The sequence below is a fragment of the Rhinolophus sinicus genome, linkage group LG01, assembly GCF_036562045.2.
Source record: "Rhinolophus sinicus isolate RSC01 linkage group LG01, ASM3656204v1, whole genome shotgun sequence".
NCBI classification, from domain to species: Eukaryota; Metazoa; Chordata; class Mammalia; order Chiroptera; family Rhinolophidae; genus Rhinolophus; species Rhinolophus sinicus.
In genome coordinates this window covers 84,086,084-84,108,733 of record NC_133751.1, presented here as the reverse complement: position 1 = coordinate 84,108,733, position 22,650 = coordinate 84,086,084, and the positions used below count along the sequence as shown (strand labels likewise).

General features: G+C 37.4%; 1 protein-coding gene across 5 annotated transcripts in view; it reads left to right on the top strand.

Moving 5' to 3' along the window:
* The first annotated feature begins 2,901 nt into the window (after positions 1-2,901).
* The window catches only part of ARL13B (ARF like GTPase 13B), a 65,742-nt gene continuing 45,993 nt past the window's right edge, over positions 2,902-22,650 (top strand). The window contains exons 1-2 of one of the 5 annotated variants that reach the window (XM_019755540.2): positions 2,903-3,256; positions 20,437-20,507. In XM_019755540.2, the coding sequence (XP_019611099.1) occupies positions 3,198-3,256; positions 20,437-20,507 (130 nt within the window). In that variant the 5' untranslated portion in view covers positions 2,903-3,197. Of the gene's footprint in view, positions 3,257-20,436; positions 20,508-22,650 lie in introns of all 5 variants that reach the window. The other 4 variants (XM_019755541.2, XM_019755539.2, XM_074333212.1 and 1 more) reach the window with 4 other exon arrangements.

The window sequence follows — 22,650 nt, the reverse complement described above, 5'->3', positions numbered from 1 at the left end:
ATTTGCCAATTATACTTCAATAAAGCTAAAAGAAAAAAAAAATGCCCGGTAACATTTAGGATGCTATTTCAACAATCCCTGGGAGATAAAATAAGACTCAACTGGAAATTATGGCAGCAAGACTGTTTTCTTCATCAGTTTAAACTAGATTATAATGTGATAAAACAGCCACAAAATTACAGTGGCTTATTTCTTGCTCATGGGAAGTTCACTGTATGACTCTGCAAGCGGCTGTCCTCCATGCATTGGCTCAGCATTCCATGCTGTTTTGATATTATATTACTTCAAAGTTAACATGGGCTCCCAAATCAACATTTCAAAGGAAGAGAGAACATAGAGAATTGGATACTAACTTTCAAATGATTTCTCCAAGAAGTGACAGAACCACTACCATGCACATTTCACTGGACAAAGCAAGTCCAATGACTTCAAGAGGCTGGGAATAACTTTTTCATGTGTTTGTAAGGAAAAGAGAGCTACAAATAGTGAGCAACACTTATGTGTACCAATCCACTTAATATATTGAAAACTAATAGTCCATTTAGTTAGCTAACTGACTGACTGTATGTTTGCATCAGACGTGTTTGGTAATGTATCACTATCAGAACTAGAAGCCACGACTGGGTTCAGTATATTTTTGAAAAGAAAGGGTACTGAGTATGGTTCCAGAAATGCTCAAGAAACATCCACATAGTAAGGCCCTCGGGCACAGAAGTGATAAATGGATTATCTAAGAGAACATGTTTTTAAAAAGGAAAGCAGAAGGATAATGGTAGATCTGGGAGAACACATATACGGGAAGCTAAAGGACGAATTGACCAGTAAGATCAGAAGAGAGCCAGAATAGTGCATAATTGTGAAAAGCCAAGGGAGGAAAGAGCTTTAAAGGAGTGAACTGTATTAAATTTATTAACTGATGAAAAAGAAAATGAGAACTGATTTGGTAATTAGGAAGACATGAATTATATTGAAGAAAATGTGTTTTGAGTAGTTTGGTGGAACCAATCATGGTGAATTGATAAAAAGAGTGAACAGCAAAAGTAATGCTTTAGGGTTTGTAAACCACCAGTTTAATAAGTTGAGTTGAGAAATTAAAGAGTCAGCAGAACAGTACTTACCTGGCTACACTTAAGGAGGAATTGCGGCCTTATCCTACACTTCCCTCTTTCCCTCAACCCATTCTGGAGACTGTAGCCTAAGATCGAGGAAAGAAATGGAGAGGGATACATTTAAGATGCTGGATCAAGAAGAAATAATTGAAGAAACAGGATTTCAGAGAAGTTGAAAAAATGATGTTTGTCCAAGTCCCAGGAAAGTGGTTAGCCTTGGAAAAGAGGTAAGAGAACGTCTTGAGACATTGGAAAATAAGAAGAAATAGGGATAGCAGGGAGGGAAAAAGATTCAAGAACGTATCATTTAACTTTCTTCATTAGTACTAGAGGTATTAGTACTATTAGTAATGGAAGTATATTAATATATTGATAGGAAAGTCTGGGCAGAGGCAGCATCTAGCATTGTTGAAGAAGGGCAAGTTCTGTTAGGAAAATTGGTAGAGGTCACATAGCCTTGAGCAATTGGAAAGAAACTTGAAGTTCTCAGGGGAGGACAATGAGAATGGTGAACAAGATTCCTACCAGTTTGGAGAGAATTACAAGTATACGTGCCATAAATGTTTATGGGAAAAGCAACATCAACTTCAAAATATGTTGTCTATTATTAAAAATTGCACTTGAGCTTTATTTCTCTCATTTCATCATCTTAAGAAACTTGCAAAGTAGGTATTATTCTTATTTTACAGATGGGGTTCTTTGATTTACAAAACAGTAAGCTACTAGAGATGTATGTGTATATGAGTTTGAATTAGGATTACATGAGCTAGTAATAATTTTAAGTAAAAAAAAATGTTAAACCTACATCTATCATAGTGCCAAAACACTATTTTCCCCAGGGCCTTCTCTCCTTTTATCAGGATTTGAAATATATATTAGTAGAAACTGAATGGACATACAGGTCCCTATATTTTATGCATACATTTTTTTCAATAGGAATATACTTGTCATTTCTTTTCCAAAGAATATAAAAAGAAATGAAGATATTACATATCTCTTTAAATAAAACATGTTGCAAAACGGCTAGTAGATCACCAGCTCCATCTTGCAGAAACCAAAAAGCTAATAATCTATATATCTAAAAATCCTGGAAAGAATATGTATCAAAATATTAACACTGTTTATCTTTGAGCGGTGAGTGTGAGATCTTATTTTCTTTATCTTATTCCTTTTTTTGGTGTTTTCACATTTTCTACAACGGACATGTATTTCTTCCGTGATCATACACCCCCCGCCCCCCGACACACACAATACATACATACAATTCCATTTCACATTTTACGTAACAAACAGCAATGACATTATATAGATTAAAACTCCTCTGAACTATTGATATAACTAGCAAATGAGCTTTTTTCCTTGTCTTTATAATAATTGTTTTGTGTATTGTTTCTATAGTTGTGTACCAGAGTCAGCCGAAATCTCAGAGGATCTCCATCCCTTGTGACTAAAACAAAACAAAACAAAGCACGCAGAAGACCTGAGATCTTTGGATCTCATCTGTGGTTGGAGACAGGCGAGGAGCAGCACCCGCAGCTGCCAACACACTTTTGGATGAGCGCACGGGTAAACTTTGACCGAGACTCCTTGATGATCCCTCAGCTCATCTCTGGACGCTTCCGTTGCCTAGTAACGAGAACCACTTTTCCGGAGCTCCACCTCCTTCTTCTAGACCACCCCCTGGGCCCCTTCAGCCATTCAGGGGCCGCCACCGCAGGTCCTTGAACGATGATTGGAGAAGTGCATGGGCGGTACTGGGGGAGGGCCTTCCGCGCGTAGGAGAAACGTCAGCACGTCGACGCGGGGGTTTTCTCCGTTGGGCCCCGTAACGCTGCTGAGTTCTGTGAATCTGCACCTTGGGTCGGCTGTCCCCGGGCTAGGAGGGCAGTCGTTTCCCGCTCCCGCGCTAACGCGGTCATCCCTGCTTTGTACTGGGACTGACCGCCTTCATCTCCCGGTCTCTCCTTTGGGGCTAACCGCCTTAGAGGCTCCTCCGAGCGGCGGCGGCTTCGGGACTTGGCCCGTGGCAACTAGGGGCCCACCCCCGCTCCAGGCTCGGATGGGAGGCGGAGGGAGGAGCGGCCTGGGATGTTCAGTCTGATGGCCAATTGCTGCAGCTGGTTCAAGCGGCGGCAGGAGCCTGTCAGGTAGGCTGGAGCCGGCTGGTCCGGCGCCGCTCTAGGAGATGGGGACAGCTGCGCCCCGAGGGGCCGGGAGGGGAGCCGCCTCACTTCTCTGAGCCTGGTCCAGTCTCTCCCAGGCCGCGAGGGATGCTTTCGCTCCCAGTTTGACTTGTCCGTGGGTGGGAGAGCTAAGAGGAGATAACCTTTTATTCTAGTTGCATTTAAATTCTCATCAACAATGCCTATTGTTATAATATAAATGGGTTCGAAGTTCTTAAAAAGTTGTGGATTTTGTGTGTGTGCGTGGAATTGGAAACTGTGCGTTGTGTATTTTTCCTGTGAAGCTTTTGTAATGACAGTTTTGTTTGTTTTGTTTTTTTAAAGTAGAGAAGCATGGGTATAGTTTTCATAACATCACACATCTGTTACACATGGCGCACGCACGTTTTGTTTGAGGACTTACTTGGGCTTGGATTCTGGCTCCACTTCTTAATAATTACAGTGTATGACTTAAACACTTTTGGCCCCACCTTCCTCATATTAAATGAGGGTGATAATATCTGTGCCTTTGGAGTGTTGAGAATAATTGATGGAAAGTGTTTTCCTGGGTAACTGTAATATAGCGTCAATTTTCTTATGAAATCTAGTTAATCCTTTTAATTGAAAGAGTCCAATGCTTATTTTTTTTATTTTAAAATGCTAGATATATTAATATGCAGTGCCCGTTACTAGGTATTCATTCATTTCTCAACAAACACTTGTTGAGAAAATATCATGTGCCAGGCATTGGAAGGAATCAGGGAAAATGATGTTTTAAATTGAGAGGCTCAACCTATAAAGAAAGCTTAAGTTGTTACTCTTTATAAATAATACCAATTTGGTATACTTCTACTTTAGAATTAGGCCAAGGGTAAATTGTAGCAAAGTTTTTGTATTTTGTTTTTAAATCGTTAACATTTTAAACATAGTATTAATATTTGTGGTAAGGATAAACTGTCCTTTAAAGAATGAATCTGTAAAGCTATGCTTGTATATTATAAGGAAAAAATGCCTACATTTAGAAAAGAAATTTGCTCTAAATGAAATTTTTGTAATTCTTTCCCCTTTATTATCTCCTAACTAGATTTGAATGTTTTAAATATGTGATATGATTGTTAGAGTCAAAGAGGTTTGTGTGTATAGATTCTGATTTATTTGTCTTAGTCATATTCTGTTGTGATTGCTGAGTCTCTACTGAGACTTGAGGGTCATTCATAATAAACGGCTCATTATGTTTTTTTTCCGATGTCTGCTTTTCAAAAAATGTGTTTTGTTTTTGGAAGAGGGAACAATACCATGTGTCCTTTTAACTAAAAACACCCCAAAAGTTTACACTCCAAAGGGGTTTTCAATTTAATTAATCATTCCTTACGTTTGCTTCTCTTAGTGGACGTAATATATCATGTTTTGCTGTGTATATGTGCTCCCATATATAATGTGCACCCACGTTTTTGGCCCAAACTTTCAGGGGAAAAAAAAATTTTTCATTTTAATTTTTTAATTCAAATTTTTACTTGTTTACATTTATGTACTTGTTTCTTTTTTTGTATTATAAAGGAATTTTTGCATTTATTTTTTAACATATTATGGTACAAGAAATTTTGTAACATAATTGCAAAACACAAGAACAGATAGGAGGTACAAGAAATGTTATGTACTGGTAACAAATTTATGATATTTGCGCATCATAGAAGGCCAAGAACTCTTCGTCATTGCAAGTTCGTTGTAAGTTCAGCAAAACCAATTATCATATTCCAGGGTATTATTTTGCATGTGGATATCGTTATTGATTTCTAGAGTTACACTTTTAACTCATAAGCATAAATAAAAGAATTAAAAACATTCATATAGATAGCGAATTAGTACTACCCATGTATAATGTGCATCCTTATTTTTCCCTCATAAATTTGGACAAAAAAGTGTATATTATACACAGCAAAATCTGGTAATCTCTAGTATGAGTGTTTGAAGAAAGGACAGAGTTCAGAAAAAAAGAAGAATGTCCGAATAGCATCTAGACTTGTGCTGTCCAGTAGTGACCAGCCGCCTGTGGCTGTCGAGTATTTGAAACGTGGCTAGTCTGAACTGAGATGCTTTAAGCATATAATACAAAGTGGGTTTAGGAGATTTATTATTTAAAAAAAAAATAAGTAAATATCATAAGCATTTTTAATGTGATTACATGTGGAGATAACTTTTGTATATAATATAGGTTTGAATAAAATATAATATTAAAATTAATTTCACCCTTTATTTTCACTTTTTAAAAAATACGCTTACTAGAAGATTTAAACTGGATAATTTAAACATATATGTGGTCTATAGTTAATTTCTATTGAACCTCCCTGATCTAGATCATGACTTAATATAGAGGGCATAGGTAAACATCTCTCAATGTTGGATACTTAACTCCTATAGGACTTAAAAGCAAGTTGGATTGCACCCATCTTTTATGCATCCTTGTTCAATGTCTAGTGTGTACTAGTGGCTGAATAAATATTTACAAAATGTTGTGTATAGTTTGATCACACCTTAGCAATAATCATCTGAAAGTATATAATATTAGCAAGTAATTCCATTTACTGGAATGAATGAGAGGTGAGCAAACTGATTTAAAGTACATATAAAATTTTGTGCTTTTATGATCTATTGTAGATTTTTAAAGTTTTTGGCTGTGCTGCTCCTTATTGAATTTCTTCTTCATGTTTATATTTTATGAAGATACGTTTGCAAATGTGAGAAGAGAGTGTAAGAGCGCACATGATGTTTACTAATACACTATGTTCTTAGGTTACTTTGAGGATTTATCTAATATATCTTGCACTTTTTGGGTTTTCCCACCTGTCCTCACTTTAATGCTCTCCCAGTGAGCCTATTATTCTAGAGAACTGGGATCTGGGATTAGATACAGTTTTCACAATGTGTGATAAGAATAAGAGAGGAATCAGAGATCAAGAGTTAAGGCACCAGCTCATTGAACACGGGACAGCTATTGGGATCTATCTTCTTAGCAAGCCACGCTTACAGTGAAGCAACCATGTCTAAGGGACCTACCTGCAGTTGGCATTGATCTTGGCACCACCTACTCTTTGTTGGTGTCTTCCAGCATGATTATATGGAAATAATTGCTAATGACCAAGGAAACCAAACCTCCCCAAGTTATGTCACCTTTACTAATACCTAACGATTGAGCAGTGATGCTTCAAAGAACCAAGTTGCAAAGAACCCCACCAACACGGTTGTTGATGTTAAATGCCTGATTAGACATAGATTTGATGATGCTATTGTCCAATCCGATAGGAAGCATTGGCCCTTCATGGTGGTGAATGATGCTGGCAGGCCCAAGGTCCAAGTAGAATACAAAGGAGAGACAAAGAGTTTCTATCAGAAGAAGTGTCATCTATGGTTTTGACAAAGATGAAGGAAATGTCAGAAGCCTACCTTGGGAAGACTGTTGCCAATGCTGCCGTCACGGTACCTGCTTACTTCAGTGACTCTCAGGGTCAGGCTACCAAAGATGCTGGAACTATTGCTGGTCTCGATGTACTTAGTATCGTCAGTGAGCCAGCTGCTGCTGCTCACTGGCTTAGACAGAAGGTTGGAGCTGGAAGAAATGTGCTGATCTTTGACTCGGGAGGTGGCACTTTTGATGTATCTGTTCTCACAACTAAATAAGGATTCTTTGAAGTCAAATCGATAGCTAGGGTTACCCATTTAGGTGGAGAAGACTTTGACAACCATTATTGCAGAGTCCAAGTGCAAGCATAAGAAGGACATCGGTGAGAACAAGAGGGCTTTCAGTCACCTCTGTACTACTTGTGAATGTGCTAAGCGTGCTCTCTTCCAGCACCCAGGCCAGTATTGAGATTGATTCGCTCTATGAAGGAATCGACTTTTGTACCTCTCTCCCCCATGCCTGATTTGAAGAATCGAGGGCTGACCTTTTCTGTGGCACCCTGGGCCCTATAGAGAAAGCCCTTTGGGATGCCATGCTCGACAAGTTCCAGATCCATGATACTGCCCTGGTGTGTGGTTCTACCGGTATCCGCAAGATTCAGAAACTCCGACAGGACTTCTTCAATGGAAAAGAGTTGAATAAAAGCATCAACCTTGATGAGGCTGTTGTTTACGGTGCAGACGCCCAGGCAGCCATCCTATCTGGAGACAAATCTGAAAGTGTTCAAGATTTGTGGCTGTTGGATGTCAGTCCTCTTTCCCTTAACATTGAGACTGCTGTGGAGTCATGACTGTCCTCATCTTGCACAATGCTACCATCCTGACTCAGCAGACACAGGCCTTCACTACCTGCTCTGACCACCAGCCTGGTGCGCGCAGTGAGCGGGCCACGACCAACGATAACCACCAGCTTGGCAAGTTTGACCTCACAGGCACACCTCCTGTACCTCGAGATGTTCCTCAGATTGAAGTCACTTCTGATATTGATGCCGATGGCATCCTCACTGTCTCCGCTGTGGGTAACAGTACAGGAAAAGAGAGCAAGATTACCGTCACTAATGACAGCGTCCTCTGAGGAAGGAAGACATTGAGCACAGGAAGCTGAGAGGTACAGAGCTGAAGATGAGAGGCAGACGGACAAGGTGTCTTCCAAGAATTCACTTGAATCCTGTGCATTCAACATGAAAGCAACTGTTGAAGATGAAAAATCTCCAAGGCAAGATCAATGATGAGGACAAACAGAAGATTGACCAGTGCGATGAAATCATCAACTGGCTTGATGAGAAGCAGACTGCAGAGAAGGAAAAATTTGAACATTAGCAGAATGAGCTGGGAAAAGTCTGCAATCCCATCATTACCAAGCTGTACCAGAGCATGGGGGGCATGCCAGGAGGGATGCCTGGGCGTTCCCCAGTGGTGGAGCCCCTCCTTCTGGTGGTGCTTCTTCTGGGCCCACCATCGAAGAGGTTGATTAAGCCAACCTTGAGCATGGAAATAGCATTGTTCCACACAAAATACAGAAGGACCCAAATTTGTAGCAAATTCCATGGCAGTTTTAAAGTTGAGCTGCTATATTGTAAAAAAACTGGGCATTCTTGATACTTGAATATGGAATATGTGCACAAGGAAAGGAAATAACGATGCACTTTATAAGCACTGTATTGTAAAGTGGTAAATGTGATGTCTTAAATAAAGCTATTTAAAGTTGGAAAAAAGAAAAAAGAGTTAAGGCCTCAATGTCAGTCAGGAGTCAGGACCAGGATGCCTGGCAATTCAGGGACAAAATGCATGGTATTATCAGACGCTGAACCTACTCTTTCAAGCTATGTAAATTAGTCATGAACAGACTAATAGCTAGACCCACAGTTAAGTGTCTTGCTCCCGTAGACGCAGCACAGTATAGTGTGTTTTTTTCAACGTTTTATTTTGAAACCATAATATAATGATCAAAGCTAAGAAATTAACCTTGGTACGATATTATTAACTAAATTACAGGCTTTATTCTGAGGTCACCTCATTTTTAACACCTAATGACCTTTTTTTTCTCTCCGAGACGTAATGCAGGATTCCACACTGCCTTGATCTTTGATCTTCCTCAATCTGTAGTAATCTTTCCTAACCTTGAGACTTTGAAGAGTACTTGTCAGTTTTTTTTGTAGAACACACTTCAATTTGTTTTCTTGTGATTTGATAAAGGTGTTGTCATGTTATTGGGCAGAGGGATGCCACAGAGGTGAGGTGTCCTTCTCGGTACATCACATCGAGGGGTGTGTGATGTGTATTTCTTATTAGTAGTGGTGTTAACCTTGATCACTTGGTTGTGCTGGTGTCTGCCAGATTTCTCAATATAGTGTTCTGAGTTAAACACATCTGTGTGGATCCTAGGAGTTTGGGCAATTTTTCCCCGTCAAATGTGGGTAATTACTAGCTTGCAGCATTTTGAGAAGTAAAATTTATGTAAGTCCTTGATGCTTTGCACATAGTACTTACTAAATAACACTTCTAATCCTAGGAGATAAGTGGTGATTAGTAAATTACCCTCGTCTATTCATTTTATACTTACCAATATAGATGCCCTTTCCTTACTCCCTTTCTATGTTAGCGGAAGAAGGGTCCATTTTCTTTTCCAAGGCAAATTCTTATGCCTGTGCTCTTTATTCCATTTCTTTCCACTTTCTGGTGAACTTCAGTAGTTCAGCATTTGACCACAGATAAGAGAGAACTTCTAGGATACAAGAATAAACCTAAACTTTTATCCCAAATTTATCATTCAATTTTATTATTAAAAATAAATCTTTCTCAGAGCTTCTCTTCTATTTTTTCTTTAGTATGTAAACATGCTCAAGCCTTTCTTATCTAAAAAACAAACCAAACTAAGTGGTTCCTGTTGCTGCTCTAACACATTACTATTAAGTTAGTGATTTCAAATAGCACAAATCTATTGTCCTACTGCTTTGACCTCAGAAGTCTAAAATGGGTCAGCAGAGTTGTATACTTTCTGGAGGGTTTAGGGGAGAGTCTCTTTTTCCTTACCTTTTCCAGCAAAGAAAGAGGCTGCCTGCATTCTTTGGCCCATGGCCCCCTTCCTCTGTTTTCAAAGCCAGCAGCATAGCATTTTCTCCTCTGACCTGCCTCTCTCTTGAAAGGAATCTTGTGATTACCTGGATACTCAGATACACTCTCCATCCAAGCTCCTTCACTTAATTGTGTCAGCAAAAATCCTTTTGCCTTGTAAGGTAACATATTCACAGGTTCCAGAAATTAGGATGTGGACATCTTTGGGACACCATTATTCTGTGTCTGCCTTATTGAACAACCCTCTTTCCCTACTCTTCCTTCTTCCCTTCACCCAGACTTAACAATTGGCAATGGATTACGGGCCCTTTCTCAACTTCCTTCCTTCCCATGCATTCCTTAACTTCCCATATTATAAGACTTCTTCCCGGACCCTTCAATTCACTTGTTCTTACTCTATCAGATGCTACCTGGTTATTGAATCCAATGGATTCTTTTCAGTCTCTTGGCGTCATTTGACACTTAAGACTACTTCCTTTTTGAAATTCTCTAATTTCTTTTTCCTGGATTTTTAAATCTTTACCTTTCTGCCAGTTTCCTTTTCTATCTGTTTTTGCCAGTTAGCCTTTCTTCACCTGACTCCCAAGTTTGTCCCAGGATCTGTCTTCAATTCTCTTTTCTTCTACATAGTCTCCCGTTGTTGTCAATCTCACCTTATATTGGGATTTCAGCTACCACCTCAACATTTACTCCCAAGTCTGTTTCCAGCACAGAGTTGAACACATGCATATCCAGTTGCCACAGAATCCTCAATCCCAGCACATCCGAAATTGAATTTACATCCTCTCTCGTGTCCATGCCGAATTGCTTCTACCTTCCTGTTATCCCAGTCAGAAGCCGAGAGTAATCCTGGACACCCCTTTGTGATTTGTTATCTCAAATCATCAAGTCCTTTGGTTTCTGCCTGCTTATTACCCCTTAAACATCTTGCACTCTTTCAGCCTTTCCATACAGACTGCGCTGTTTCCATTATTCCATTCTCTCCCAGATTTCTTTGACAGACTTTCTGCTATTCTCTTCTGATCAATCCTCCACTTCTGTCAGTGGTCTTTTTAGTATACAAGATATTTTAAATCCTCAATCTTTCCTACATGCCTTCAGGATACCATCTAAATTCCTTACTTATGAGTTACTCATGATTTGACCTGAGCTATGCTATATGGACTCTTCATAAGCCATTCTTTCTCCTCCTATCATGCCAAATTTGGGATACTTGACTTCTCTAGCCTCTCCTTTCCTCCCAAGTGCCCTTTTTTTTCTTTGGCTGTCCCTAATCATGCTTCAAATCTCAGCTGGGAGATTCTCTCCTTCAGGAAACTGTCTTTGAAATCCAGCTACTAGATTCTTGACCCTTTCATTGTATTTGTCTAGTACCTTGTATTTGTCTCTACATACCTATGTAATGGAATGAAATGTTTACTCAACTCTTTTCACTAGTCTTGCAAGATGTTTTATAGATGAGCTTGTTGTTATTTAAAAACATTTTAAAATAACATATATTATTGTTGTTTAAAGGTAATGCTTGTTTATTGTACAACATTGAAGGCACAGGTAAGCAAAAAGTGGCAAATTTAAATCACCCATAATCTCATCTCCTAGTATTTTGGTGTAGAATCTCTCACATACATGTAAACTTTTAAACAATAGTGAGATAATTGAGTGCTGTTTCACAGCTTTTTATTTACCATTTTTGGCTTTAATGTATAACACATCTTTTTGCATCTATATGTATTTTTCTTCATCTTTCTAATAACAGTGTTGTGTTGCATATATTCACCAGTATGTTTAATCATTCCTGTTATTATATATTTAGAATGTTTAAAATTTTTCACTGTTTACCAACAATACTTTGTGGAGCAAAGGTGTATATATCTTTGGAAATGAAATTCTAGATCAAATGATATGAAAAAGTTTAAGGCATTTGATATATATTGTCAAATTGTTCTTCAGAAGGCTTTTATTTTTAACCAATTTTTACTCCTACCAGCAGTCAAGACACCATGGATTAGAGATTCAGGGTTGTGTTGGGCGCTTAGTGGTCGGAAGTGACGTGAGGGTAATAAATTATTTCTTCAGGTCTTGAGAACAGTTCTGAGGTCTTTTCTGGTGTCCAGTCTCAGGGGAAAGGGAAAAGTAGCCTGGGAGGAGGGGGGCGTTCCACCTTAGGGCTCAGGAGCTGAAACATAACTTAGATCAAGATGTTCCCTTTAGCCTGCCCTTGTGACTATTAGTCAGGTCCTGGCTACTGTCTTCTGCTGTCTTGGGGGTGCTATGGGGTTGCTGATAATGGGAGGTTGGAGAAAGCTAGGTCTCTGAGGGGTGTAGCGAGAGAGGGGGATATGATTTTAGAGCTAGGATTTAAAACTAAATTTAATCAAAATCATAAGGACCCTTGGTTTTACTTTTAGTTTTTATTTTCTTGATTACTGGTAAGATTAAAAGTTTTTTCTTGGACATTTATGTTCCTTCTTTGGGGAATTTCCCAACGATTTTCTTTGATGGTTTTCTATTGGGTCAGCCGCATTTTCTTATTGAATTTTCTAAAAGAGATTTTAAGTGTTTATAGTAGTAACTCTGTCTCTGCAGTATGTATCGAAGATTTTTCTATTATGTTTTCTAATTTTTTGGTGTTTTTTGTAGCATAAACAGTTAAAAAAAGATTCAGATGTATCACTCTTTCAGTGTAATATTTAGGAAATACTTCTCCAAGATTCTATTCACTTATACTTTTTTAAAGTATATTCATGTTTTAAGTTTTAACATTTAAATCTCTATTGAGATTTATTTTGTGTATAGGGAGCAGCCTTCATCCTGGGCTCAACACAAGGTCTGTTAAGTTGTAGTGCTCAGTAAATATCTGGATCAGTAAATATCTGTAAGCAGGCCCTCTCCCTTACATATTATCTTACATATTATCTGAATTCATTTATACCAAGTAGCATCTAGTTGATGAAATAGTGCATATAATATATGATAGAATATGCAAGAGTTGAAAGATGGTTTCCAAGATTTTTAGTAAAACTTGGAAGCAGGATTTTGGAAGGGAGTTAACTTTACCTGGGTTTGAAGAATTTGTGCTCCCAAAGCTTATGAGCCTGATTTCAGAAATGGCCCACTTAATAGAAGCAGAAAATTAACATTAAATAAAAGAATTTTGGCAACAAGAATTATATACTATTATAATTCAAAATAATAAAAAGTGTTTTTTACTATTATTTAAACAAAAATATATAATAAATACTCATGTACTCACCACCCAGGTTTTACAAATATTAACCTTTCCTCATCACATTTCAGTTTTTTTCCTAAAGAAATAGACAAAAATTCCTTGAAGTTCACTGCACCCTATTCATCTACCATTCCTCCCTAGAAGTACTTACTAGCTGGAACTGCTTCCTTGCCCATCAGTGTTTTTTGATACCTTATTTTAGACTATCAAAGTTTTACTTCAGATTTATTAATGAATTGTTATTCATTGTGGCCAAGTCTAAAGGAAGAGCCTCAGATGTCACAGTGAGCAATGTGGATTGATGGTTTCTGTGCATCAGCGTGGTGTCTGGTAAAGCATTCTGTGATGTGGTCTGTCATCTCTGCTGTGAATTTTTTCAGTGGGAGGACAGCACCCTAATAGCCATCTTTCTTGGTCTAAATACATATAACTGTAAATCTAGATCATTTATAGAAATCGCTGAGTTCTTAATTTCTTAATTAAGCTGTGCCTACAGATTAGCAAAGATTACTTGATGTGCTGTATGCAGAACAGGAATGTCTTACATTTCTTTATATCACCCTATAGCTTCTTGCTTATTCATAGTAGGAATTTTAGGATAGAGACCTAGAGATACCCTGATTCTACCCCTTTATATTTTAGAAATGAACAAACTGACACTAAGAATTTGACTTGATCAAGACTTCAAAGCTAGCATATGACCCTGTGTTTTTTGGTCCTCTTACTATTTATTAGTGCTCTATAAATTTAGTAGTGATTTTGATATAATATTCTGAGTTGTACGGTCTGAATTAAAATGTCAGAAAATCATCCACTTGTACAATAAAACCACATCATATTTGTTTTTGGTACTTTTTTTCATTGTATCAATTTTTTGGTAGTAGGTTTTTTCATTCTCTCACCTATATGTCATAAAACAGTGTTTCCAAGTACGTTTTCATATATGTGTTTATGTTACTTTTTGAAGTTAGATATAGTTTTAAATATTTTAGGTAATAAATACCAGTTTTGATGTGTCAAATTTTATTTTTTAGTGAAATATTTTGACTTGCATAATATTTTCCTTAGAAATAGCTTTTATGTAATTACCTCATTTGAAGTATTGTCTTCCTTGGTTGACAGATGAAGAGGTGTAGAGTTGTAGATGTTCAAATGTTTGCAGTAATGTCATTCAGAAAAGATTCACAATTCAAATGTTTTCTGAGTCTCAGTTCAAAACTCCAATATTATGTTGCTTATATAGCTGATACGTTAATTTGTATATTTTTTAATATAAAAATGAGCCCTGAGAAAAATATATAAAACAGGACTTTGGTCTCTTAATCCCTTTTAATTTTTTTGTTTTTTACTTAGAATTATTTCAGTTTTAAAAATCTGTCTCTCTGTTAATTGAATTAACACTGTTAATCGTTACCCTGAAACCATGAGCATGTAAACTTTTTGAGAAAACTTTTGCCAGTTTGATGTTAGAAGATAGCTGACTTTAATTACATTCTCTAATGTTGAACTCTTACCTTGATGTAAAGGTTTTTACAAATTAAATTCATTATAGTACTTTCTCAATTTAAAGTTATATATTTTAATTATTGTTAACTCAGCGGGTGGGGGTTCAGAAATTATATTTATGCCGTTTCATTCAGTAAAAATACCTAATGAATGCCTAGCACATTTGATCCTGAGAAGCGGTAGTAGTTGTCATAGTTGGGACAGTAGTTGTAATAGTTATAACAGTAGAGGAGACTGTATGACAAGCTGCATGAGAAAGTTAGGGTGTACTCACTGTGTTCGCGCGGGTGGTCAGCAAGGACTGGGGGAACCTCTGGCCTTGGAGGCTGCGGGGTGTGGCAGAAGAGGAGGCTGCAGAGTTCGGACTTGATTCTGTTTAAGGTTTTTAAGCAGAAAAATGCCATGGTTTGATTTTCATCAACATCAAGGGTGGTTTTTAGTAACAGAATGCAATTCATGACATTAGTTAATCTACCTGTTTATTACTAGGTAATCTCCCTTCTGTTAGGTCCAGGCACTAGGTTAGGATTGTGATAGGCCTAAATCTGGCAGAAATAGTGCAAGATATCTTGGTGACAACGAGCCAGACTACCTGGCTATACAAACGTGATTACATTTTAGAGTAAACAAAATGGTTCAAGTTACCCTTTCAAATGATAATAATTATTGTTTTTACAAACTAGCTTCTTGTTAGCGCTGTAACCTTGGGTAACTTGTAGGGACACTACGAGGATAAATGACAGGGTAAAATAGATTTGAGCTGTCAAGACATGTTGTTTAATTTCAAAGCACTGGTTATGCAGGGTTTGGGAAAAACTGAGAGCATTTATTTCTGAGGCACTTAATGTGGGGCAATTACCAAAAAGAGACTTTTATTTTTACAAAACTTTGCAGTATTTGATGTTGCTCATTTCTTAACCTTTCTGGAAACTATTCCTAGTGCTGTCATTTCTCTATCCACCTCATTTCTTTCTGACCCTAATTTTAAGGGTTTGTTCAAAGGTTCTCAGGGTTCCGTGCTCCCTGTCCCCTGGTCCTGTCCCTCCTGCCTCTCCCTGGATTCTTTCAGATGTCCTCATGGTTTTAACTGCCACATACGCCTATGTGTCTCATAAAGCAGTCATCTCTCCCAGCTTCAGACGTGTGTAAAACTGAACCCATTTCTCCTCCATTATGTGGTCCCTGCGCATCTCTCTGGTTTCATCTCGTGGACTCCCTGTCTTGAATTTATGCTGTAATAAGAATAGCTCTTGGCCAAGCATTTACTGTTTGCCACAGGCATTGTGTACCTTAGTCGCACTGTCTTATTTAATTTCACCACATCCCTATGGAGTGGATATTGTTATTATCCCATTTTCCTGATGAAATTCTGAGAAATGAAACAACGTGCCCCTGGTCGTATAACATGGACATGGCAAATCTGGGACTTGAATACAGATCTCTCTAACATCAGGTTTGTGGCTTTATATCAGTGAGTGCCAGCAATCCTGATTATGTAACTTACTAGTCTAATATACTATACATCTTACAGTGCCAGTCCTTTCCATCTTAGCCTTTCTAGTTTGGGATATAATTAAAGACTCCGGGATAACTGTAATGAGAGTACAGTGATCACTTTCAACTTCTGGACAGGTCACATTATTAACTACGTGATGATACTGGTTCCTTAGGTAGGTTTATGTCCAGTTCCCGTTAGACTCAATGAATAGTTGTATTGACTTGTGATTACGTCTGAGTCTAATAAGCATGTTCTCCTTTTATTTAAGGTTTCTCTACTGAACTTAACCCCTGGGTTTGGCAAGTCAGCACCCTGCCAGTTCTTGCCTCCTTGGTGTGGTGTCTTTTTAGGCCAAGTTCTCAGTCTGGAATCTCTTCTTCCTTTTTCTGTTTTCACCTTCCCCTTGCTTGGCAAACTTCTCCACTTTAAGAACTTAGCTGAGGCATTACCTTGTGTAAGAAGCTTCCCTGACCTTCTCTTGTATCTCTAGGTTGGATAAAGTCCCCTTGCTCTGTTTTCCTATAGCATCTAGTGTATATAGATAAGCATTTTAAAGTACCATCGTGTCACAGTATACTGATATTTGTTTATGTTTTAGTCACTCTCATTAGAGGATGAGCACTCTGGGATAGAAAACATGTCTCAGGCATTTTCCTGTCTGTAATACCTGATGCCTAATGTACTTTTATTGAATTACTGTCTGACCAAATAATTAAATGATTGATTTTATTACTAGCGTCAGCTTTTCTAGACACTATAAACCTAAGAACACTGTATATTCTTTTTTTCAATTGAAGGGCTAATGTATTTGATCAATAATCATAAGAGTAAGAGACATAGACAATCTTTCATCTGAGTGTTGTCATACAGTACCATAGCCAGACTTTCCAATCAGTGAAAATGCCATATTTTAAAAAGCTATAATGGCATGTACATTTTAGCATGTGTTACCGTGTTTCCCTAAAAATAAGACTGGGTCTTATATTCAGTTCTGCTCCAAAAGATGCAGTAGGGCTTATGTTCAGGGGATGTCATCCTGAAAAATCATGCTAGGGCTTATTTTCCGGTTAGGTCTTATTTTCGGGGAAACACGGTAGATTGTATCTCTTCATTATTTAAAGAGTTGCATAGAATTTTAAGTGTTAGGTAAATGTTAACCTTTTAAACCCATTGTATTATGAACATGTAAATGTAATGTTATTAGGCATTGCAGTAATTCATGCTGTGATTTTTATTTGCTAATGTTATGTTTATTCATTAAGACTTTAATTACCTCAAAATTTAATTAAAGCCGTGTTTTCAAGTGTATGGCTTAATGATCTTAAAAATTAACTACTACAAGGTTAGTTAAAGGAAAAATAGAAATCCAGAGAGGCTTATTTTGTGCCAGTCTCAGCATGATTACCATTTTCCAAAGTGATTATTGTGTTTGAAGGACTTTTTTGTGTGAACCTAATATCCTATTAAAAAGACTTTTACCAGTGTTTTCCTTGGTAGCTAACTAGCTTTAAAAACAATGTGTAATAGTAATAATTTAAACGGTTTTTGTTTGTTTGTTTGTTTTTTTAAGTGAAATCTTGACAAGAATAGGGGGAAATATAAGATGCTACCTGTGTAATAGAGGATAAGGGGCCATTTTCCTTGAAAAGGTGTGTTTGAGATTTTTCACTTTGGCTCATAAGGGATAGGAAAAGGTTTTATGATATTTCTAGGAACTGCTGACACAGTTGCTGTATGTTTGTAGCATGGTCTTCCGTGGCTTCTAGAATAGGCACAGCTGCCTCCTGTGGCTGCCTGTGTTCTGCAGCAGTCAGCATACATAATTACCTCCCCAATGCCTGTTTTTTGGTTCAGCTCTAAGGTTTACGAGGGCCAGGAATTGTGGATGTTTATTTGCTGCTGTATAATAGGTGCTTGATCAATATTCATAGAATAAATGATGCAAACAAGCATAAAATGGTGATTTGCTCCTAAAAGTAATTGTTTTCGTTCATGGTGATGTTTGAAGCGCTGTAGATCCTGAAATGCATTGTAAATTATTAAAGAACAATTGAATTAGCTTTAATATAATTTTAGTCGAATTCATTGTCTATCTAGTATATTGAATTTTCTGAAATAGTGTTTAAAATGCTACATCATTCATCTTTATTTTGGGTAGACATTGACTATATTTTGTTTAGGAAATTATTTTGTACTTTAATCTTGTTCTTTGATATTTCAATTCTTCAAACAAAATAATAAACGTGTACTCTATCTCAACAGCTTCCTTAAGAAGTAAGGTCATATTTTTCAAAGTTGATAATGCAGGTAATATTTCCACAGGGATGGAGAGGTCCCTAGACCTCACATACAACCTCAGCTCCTTTAATTCATAACCCTGTTGATCTCTTTGGCTTTTTCACTGACCCCACCACTGACTGACTGGGGATGGGGTCGGGGGTGCTGCTAATTGCGACTTACTTTATTCTTGCACTGACTCAAGTGTAGACCTACTTCCATTTATTCCCCATGGTGGGGAGGGATGCTTGAAACATTTAAAAAAGACTTAGGCTCCTGGATAACAAAGAAAATTAACATGGGCAGTAAATTAATTTCACTCACAAAAGCCAAAGCCCTCACCACGACTAAAGGCCCTACGGGATGTTGCCTTAGAAGTGCATCTGATCTCTTGTTCTTCTTCCCTGCCTGTTTCTCACTGGGTTTTACCACACTGACTTCCTTGCTGGAACATTCTGGCATGTGCCCACCTTCATGCCTTTGCCCCAGTGTTCTCTCTTGCCCCAGATGTTTGCATGACTGACTCCCTCCTTCAGGGCCTTGCTCAGACTTCACCTGCTCCTGAGGCCTCCCTGACACCCCTCCATGAAGCCGCAACCCCCTCCTGTCCCAGCTCCAGCTCCCCTTCCCTGGCTCTAGTATTTCTATAGTACTTAATCCCCTTGCAACATACTATCGAACTTATCATTTACTTATTTTTTATGTTTATTACTGTTGTTTGTCTCCTGCCACTAAAATGGAAGTTTAATAAAGGAAGAGTTTTTTAAATCTGTTTTTGTTTGTGTTTGTTTTGGTCATTTTATTAAACAGGTGTATCTCAAGCACCTAAAACACTGGTGTCTGGTATAGAGAAGATGGTCAGTAACTATTAGCTTAATAAATGATCAATTTGGTTTTTATAGGACTGAGTTTGTTGTTCCTCATCTAGCAACCCGTAACTGGACTGCCACACACCCTCATCTCTGTCCTTTCTCTTTGTTATATGGACCCTTAGAACACATCTGGAATTAAAAAAAAAAAAAAAAAAAGTCCAGATCCAAGAGAGCCAGGCCCAGAAAGATAAAAGAATAAAAGAAAAACCCTTTCTTACAATCTCAGTTGTGTTTTTTAACCCATCTTGGAATGATTGTCAGTGAAGAATGACTGTACTTGGCAGAAACCCTGATTCTACCCCGTAGGAGTGTGGCCCTGTAGTATTAACAAGGCAGCCATGTTATGCTGTGGCTTTCTCTCTGTAGTCCCAAATCCATGGTGTTAATGCACGGTCTCACCTCTTATATTGTGCAGTGGGTTAGCCTAGAACAGAAATGAGCTTTAGTGGCAGATGGAATCATCAGGTTATTAGAACCAGTATAATAGGTTTGTTCCTTTATACCTGTCCCAGGTTTAAGATGTCCCTGGATTTAGGTGAATTAGGTTCTGGTTCTGACTTTGTTCTCATTGTCTTATATTTTATGACTTTGGGCTTACGTTTCTTCCGTCGTAAAGTAAAGTTGAACTAGACTGTATTTTGTTTTGTGACTCTGTGAAGTTTATTTTATCAGAAACATTTTAAGCATTATAACTGTAGTCCTCTTTCAAAATGTTAGCACTTAAGTTAATAATTATGTTACTATGCCATATTTCAGATTTATACTTGGTAAGGTGGTGTCCATATCTAGAAAAACAGAGTTGAGCACACAAGTGGTTCTTAGAGTTCTTCTTACGTAATTTCACAAGAAAAAATAGATTTGTGATAATCCTTAGAATTTAATGAACTAGCAAATTAATTGAGTCTTTAGCCATGATAAATAACTCATGTTAGACTCCACCTCCCTCCCTACATTTCTCTTTTTTCTCCTTTTCCTTATTTCTTCTCTGCTTTTTTTGGGTGGGGGGAGGTGGTTATCTGTTGTACAATTTCCCTTTTTTTTGCTTAGAGAACAAAAGGATAACACTTTAAAGGTATTCTTCATAAATTTTGCTTTTTCGATCAATATTTTATTCATCATTTTACCCCTAGTATCTAACAGATTGCCTTGTACATGCTTCTTCAGTGTTGTTTGAATGAATGAATTTACTTTTATTTTGTCCCCAATATTGAAATAACTCAGAAAGTGATTTTTAAATTTTTATTCTTTTAAGAAAGGTGACTCTTGTGATGGTGGGACTTGATAATGCTGGTAAAACGGCAACGGCAAAGGGAATCCAAGGAGGTAAGCTGAAAAGATGTATTATTAAATTATTCCGAATTAGTATTTTATTTACATTGTTCTATTACATATTCATTGTGTGCAGACAGTGCATACCTCCATTGCTTTTATTTTTGTCATGCTTGTGGCAAACGTGGTAAATAGACTTTGGCTTACAAATACCAGCCTGTTACAATGTTTCAGGTGTGAATAAATGCGAAGATGCAGAGGCTCCTTGAGGTCTTTTATCGGTTAATAGGGATCATATCTGTTTTCTAGCCCATAGGAAGGAAAAAGTAAAAAAGAGGACATGCCTCTGCTTTTAAGAATACCCATTTTCTACCTACATTTTCTTCACACATACAATTATAGTCTCAAGACTATACCTAAATGAAAGGTAGGTCGAAATACAGTTAGCCGGCACAGCTGTCTTTGTATCTCTTGATTTTTTTTCAATATAAGTAATTTTTGGAATTAGAATCGGGCCTCTGTGACATTAAAAGGTTTTATGTTATGTGCATTACAACTCATTGGATGATTTTATTTAGTTTTAATTTAATGCTTTGTATTACAATATAGAAGTAACTGTGATAGTGACTTTTTTGTATACCTCGAAGATTTAGCACCAGCCAAGCATCTTTAGGTATGAATAGGGAGGGAACCTAACATATTTGTTTCTGAATAATGGATTTTGCAACAAGATGCCATGTATACAGATACATGTCTTTAATTTATGAAAGGGGGCTTTAATTTATGAAAGAAAATTAACACCTTGCAAAACTTTCTGTTGGAAAAAAACATTTTGTCACTCAAATTTTACTATGTAGCATGAGATGTAAGTGATGTATTATTGTCTATGGATTCATCTAAAGCTTTTTGGTACCCGTCATGCTCCTCGGTTATATCCTTGCAGAGCACTCAGTGTCCTCATCTAAACCAGTGTTGGCAAACTTCTGTACAGAGCCACATACTAAATACTTAATTATTTGAGGGCCATATGGTCTCTTTCCCAGGTCTATAACTGACATACTGGTCAGCCATAGACAGTGTGTAAACAAAGGAGCGTGGTCGTGTTTCAGTGACTCTTTATTAATGGACACTAAAATTTGATGTGTTATGAAATATTTTAATTTTTTTTAGTATTTTAATATAATAATATAATAATACAGTATAGTAATATAATAATATAATAATACTGTAAAAAACATTATTATTAGCCTTAGGGCTATATAAAAACAGGTGGCGAGCCAGATTTGGCCCGCAGGCCATGACTCCTTCCCTTCTTCCATTACTCCAGAGCCTTATATTCAAGGGAGCAGAAACCTAAGAATCTGTCAATAAGACCATGTCATTTGTTGTGTGTATTTAGAATATCCTCTTTCCATTAGGCTCTTCCTCTTCTGAATGCCACTCCAGATATCCATCAGTTTCTTTATCTGAGTTTAGAAAATGCTCAAGGTGTCACATCATGAACAAATAGTCAAAGCTGCCTTCAACTTTGTGCTTTGTACTCCCCTCTGGCTCGGATTTTGTTGTTGTTATTCTTCATCTCCTGTTTACTCTTCTGCTTACTCTAGTGACTGTTTTCTTACCTTTTTTCTTTTTTTAAAGATTCTAGTTATATACAACTACTTGAAGTTTTCCAAGCTGAGCCTTTTCATGTGTTTGTATTTTTGTTTATGCTGTTCCCACTTGTTTTTCTTGAGAGAATATCTACTTACCATTAAAGGTAGACTATCTTATCTCTAAAGATGTGTTTTTGTTATGTAGTCTTCTTTATGAAGTTCTTCATAAAGGACTGGCTCCCAATTCTGTATCTTCAGAGCCCTCTTCAGTTTGCTTTCACAGTCTCAAGGGTTTGCTCCAACCACAGTGTTGAACTTGTATGTACTACTTGCCCTGTGCAATTTGTTATTTAGATCACTCTTCTGTCTAAAGCCAGTTTAGCTTTAAGGCCTAAGTCCCAACTTCTAGTTCAAGTCTTTCTTGAACCTTAGTGATCTTTTTAATTTCTGATTGTCATTACCACTCTTTGGCAGTTCCAATCATATACTGATACACCCTGTACCTTCTTTGTGTTGTCATATACAGAAGTAAAAACAACAACAAAAAAAATCAATTATAAATTTAGAAGAACTTCCAAAATATGTTCTTGTAGAAGTAATGA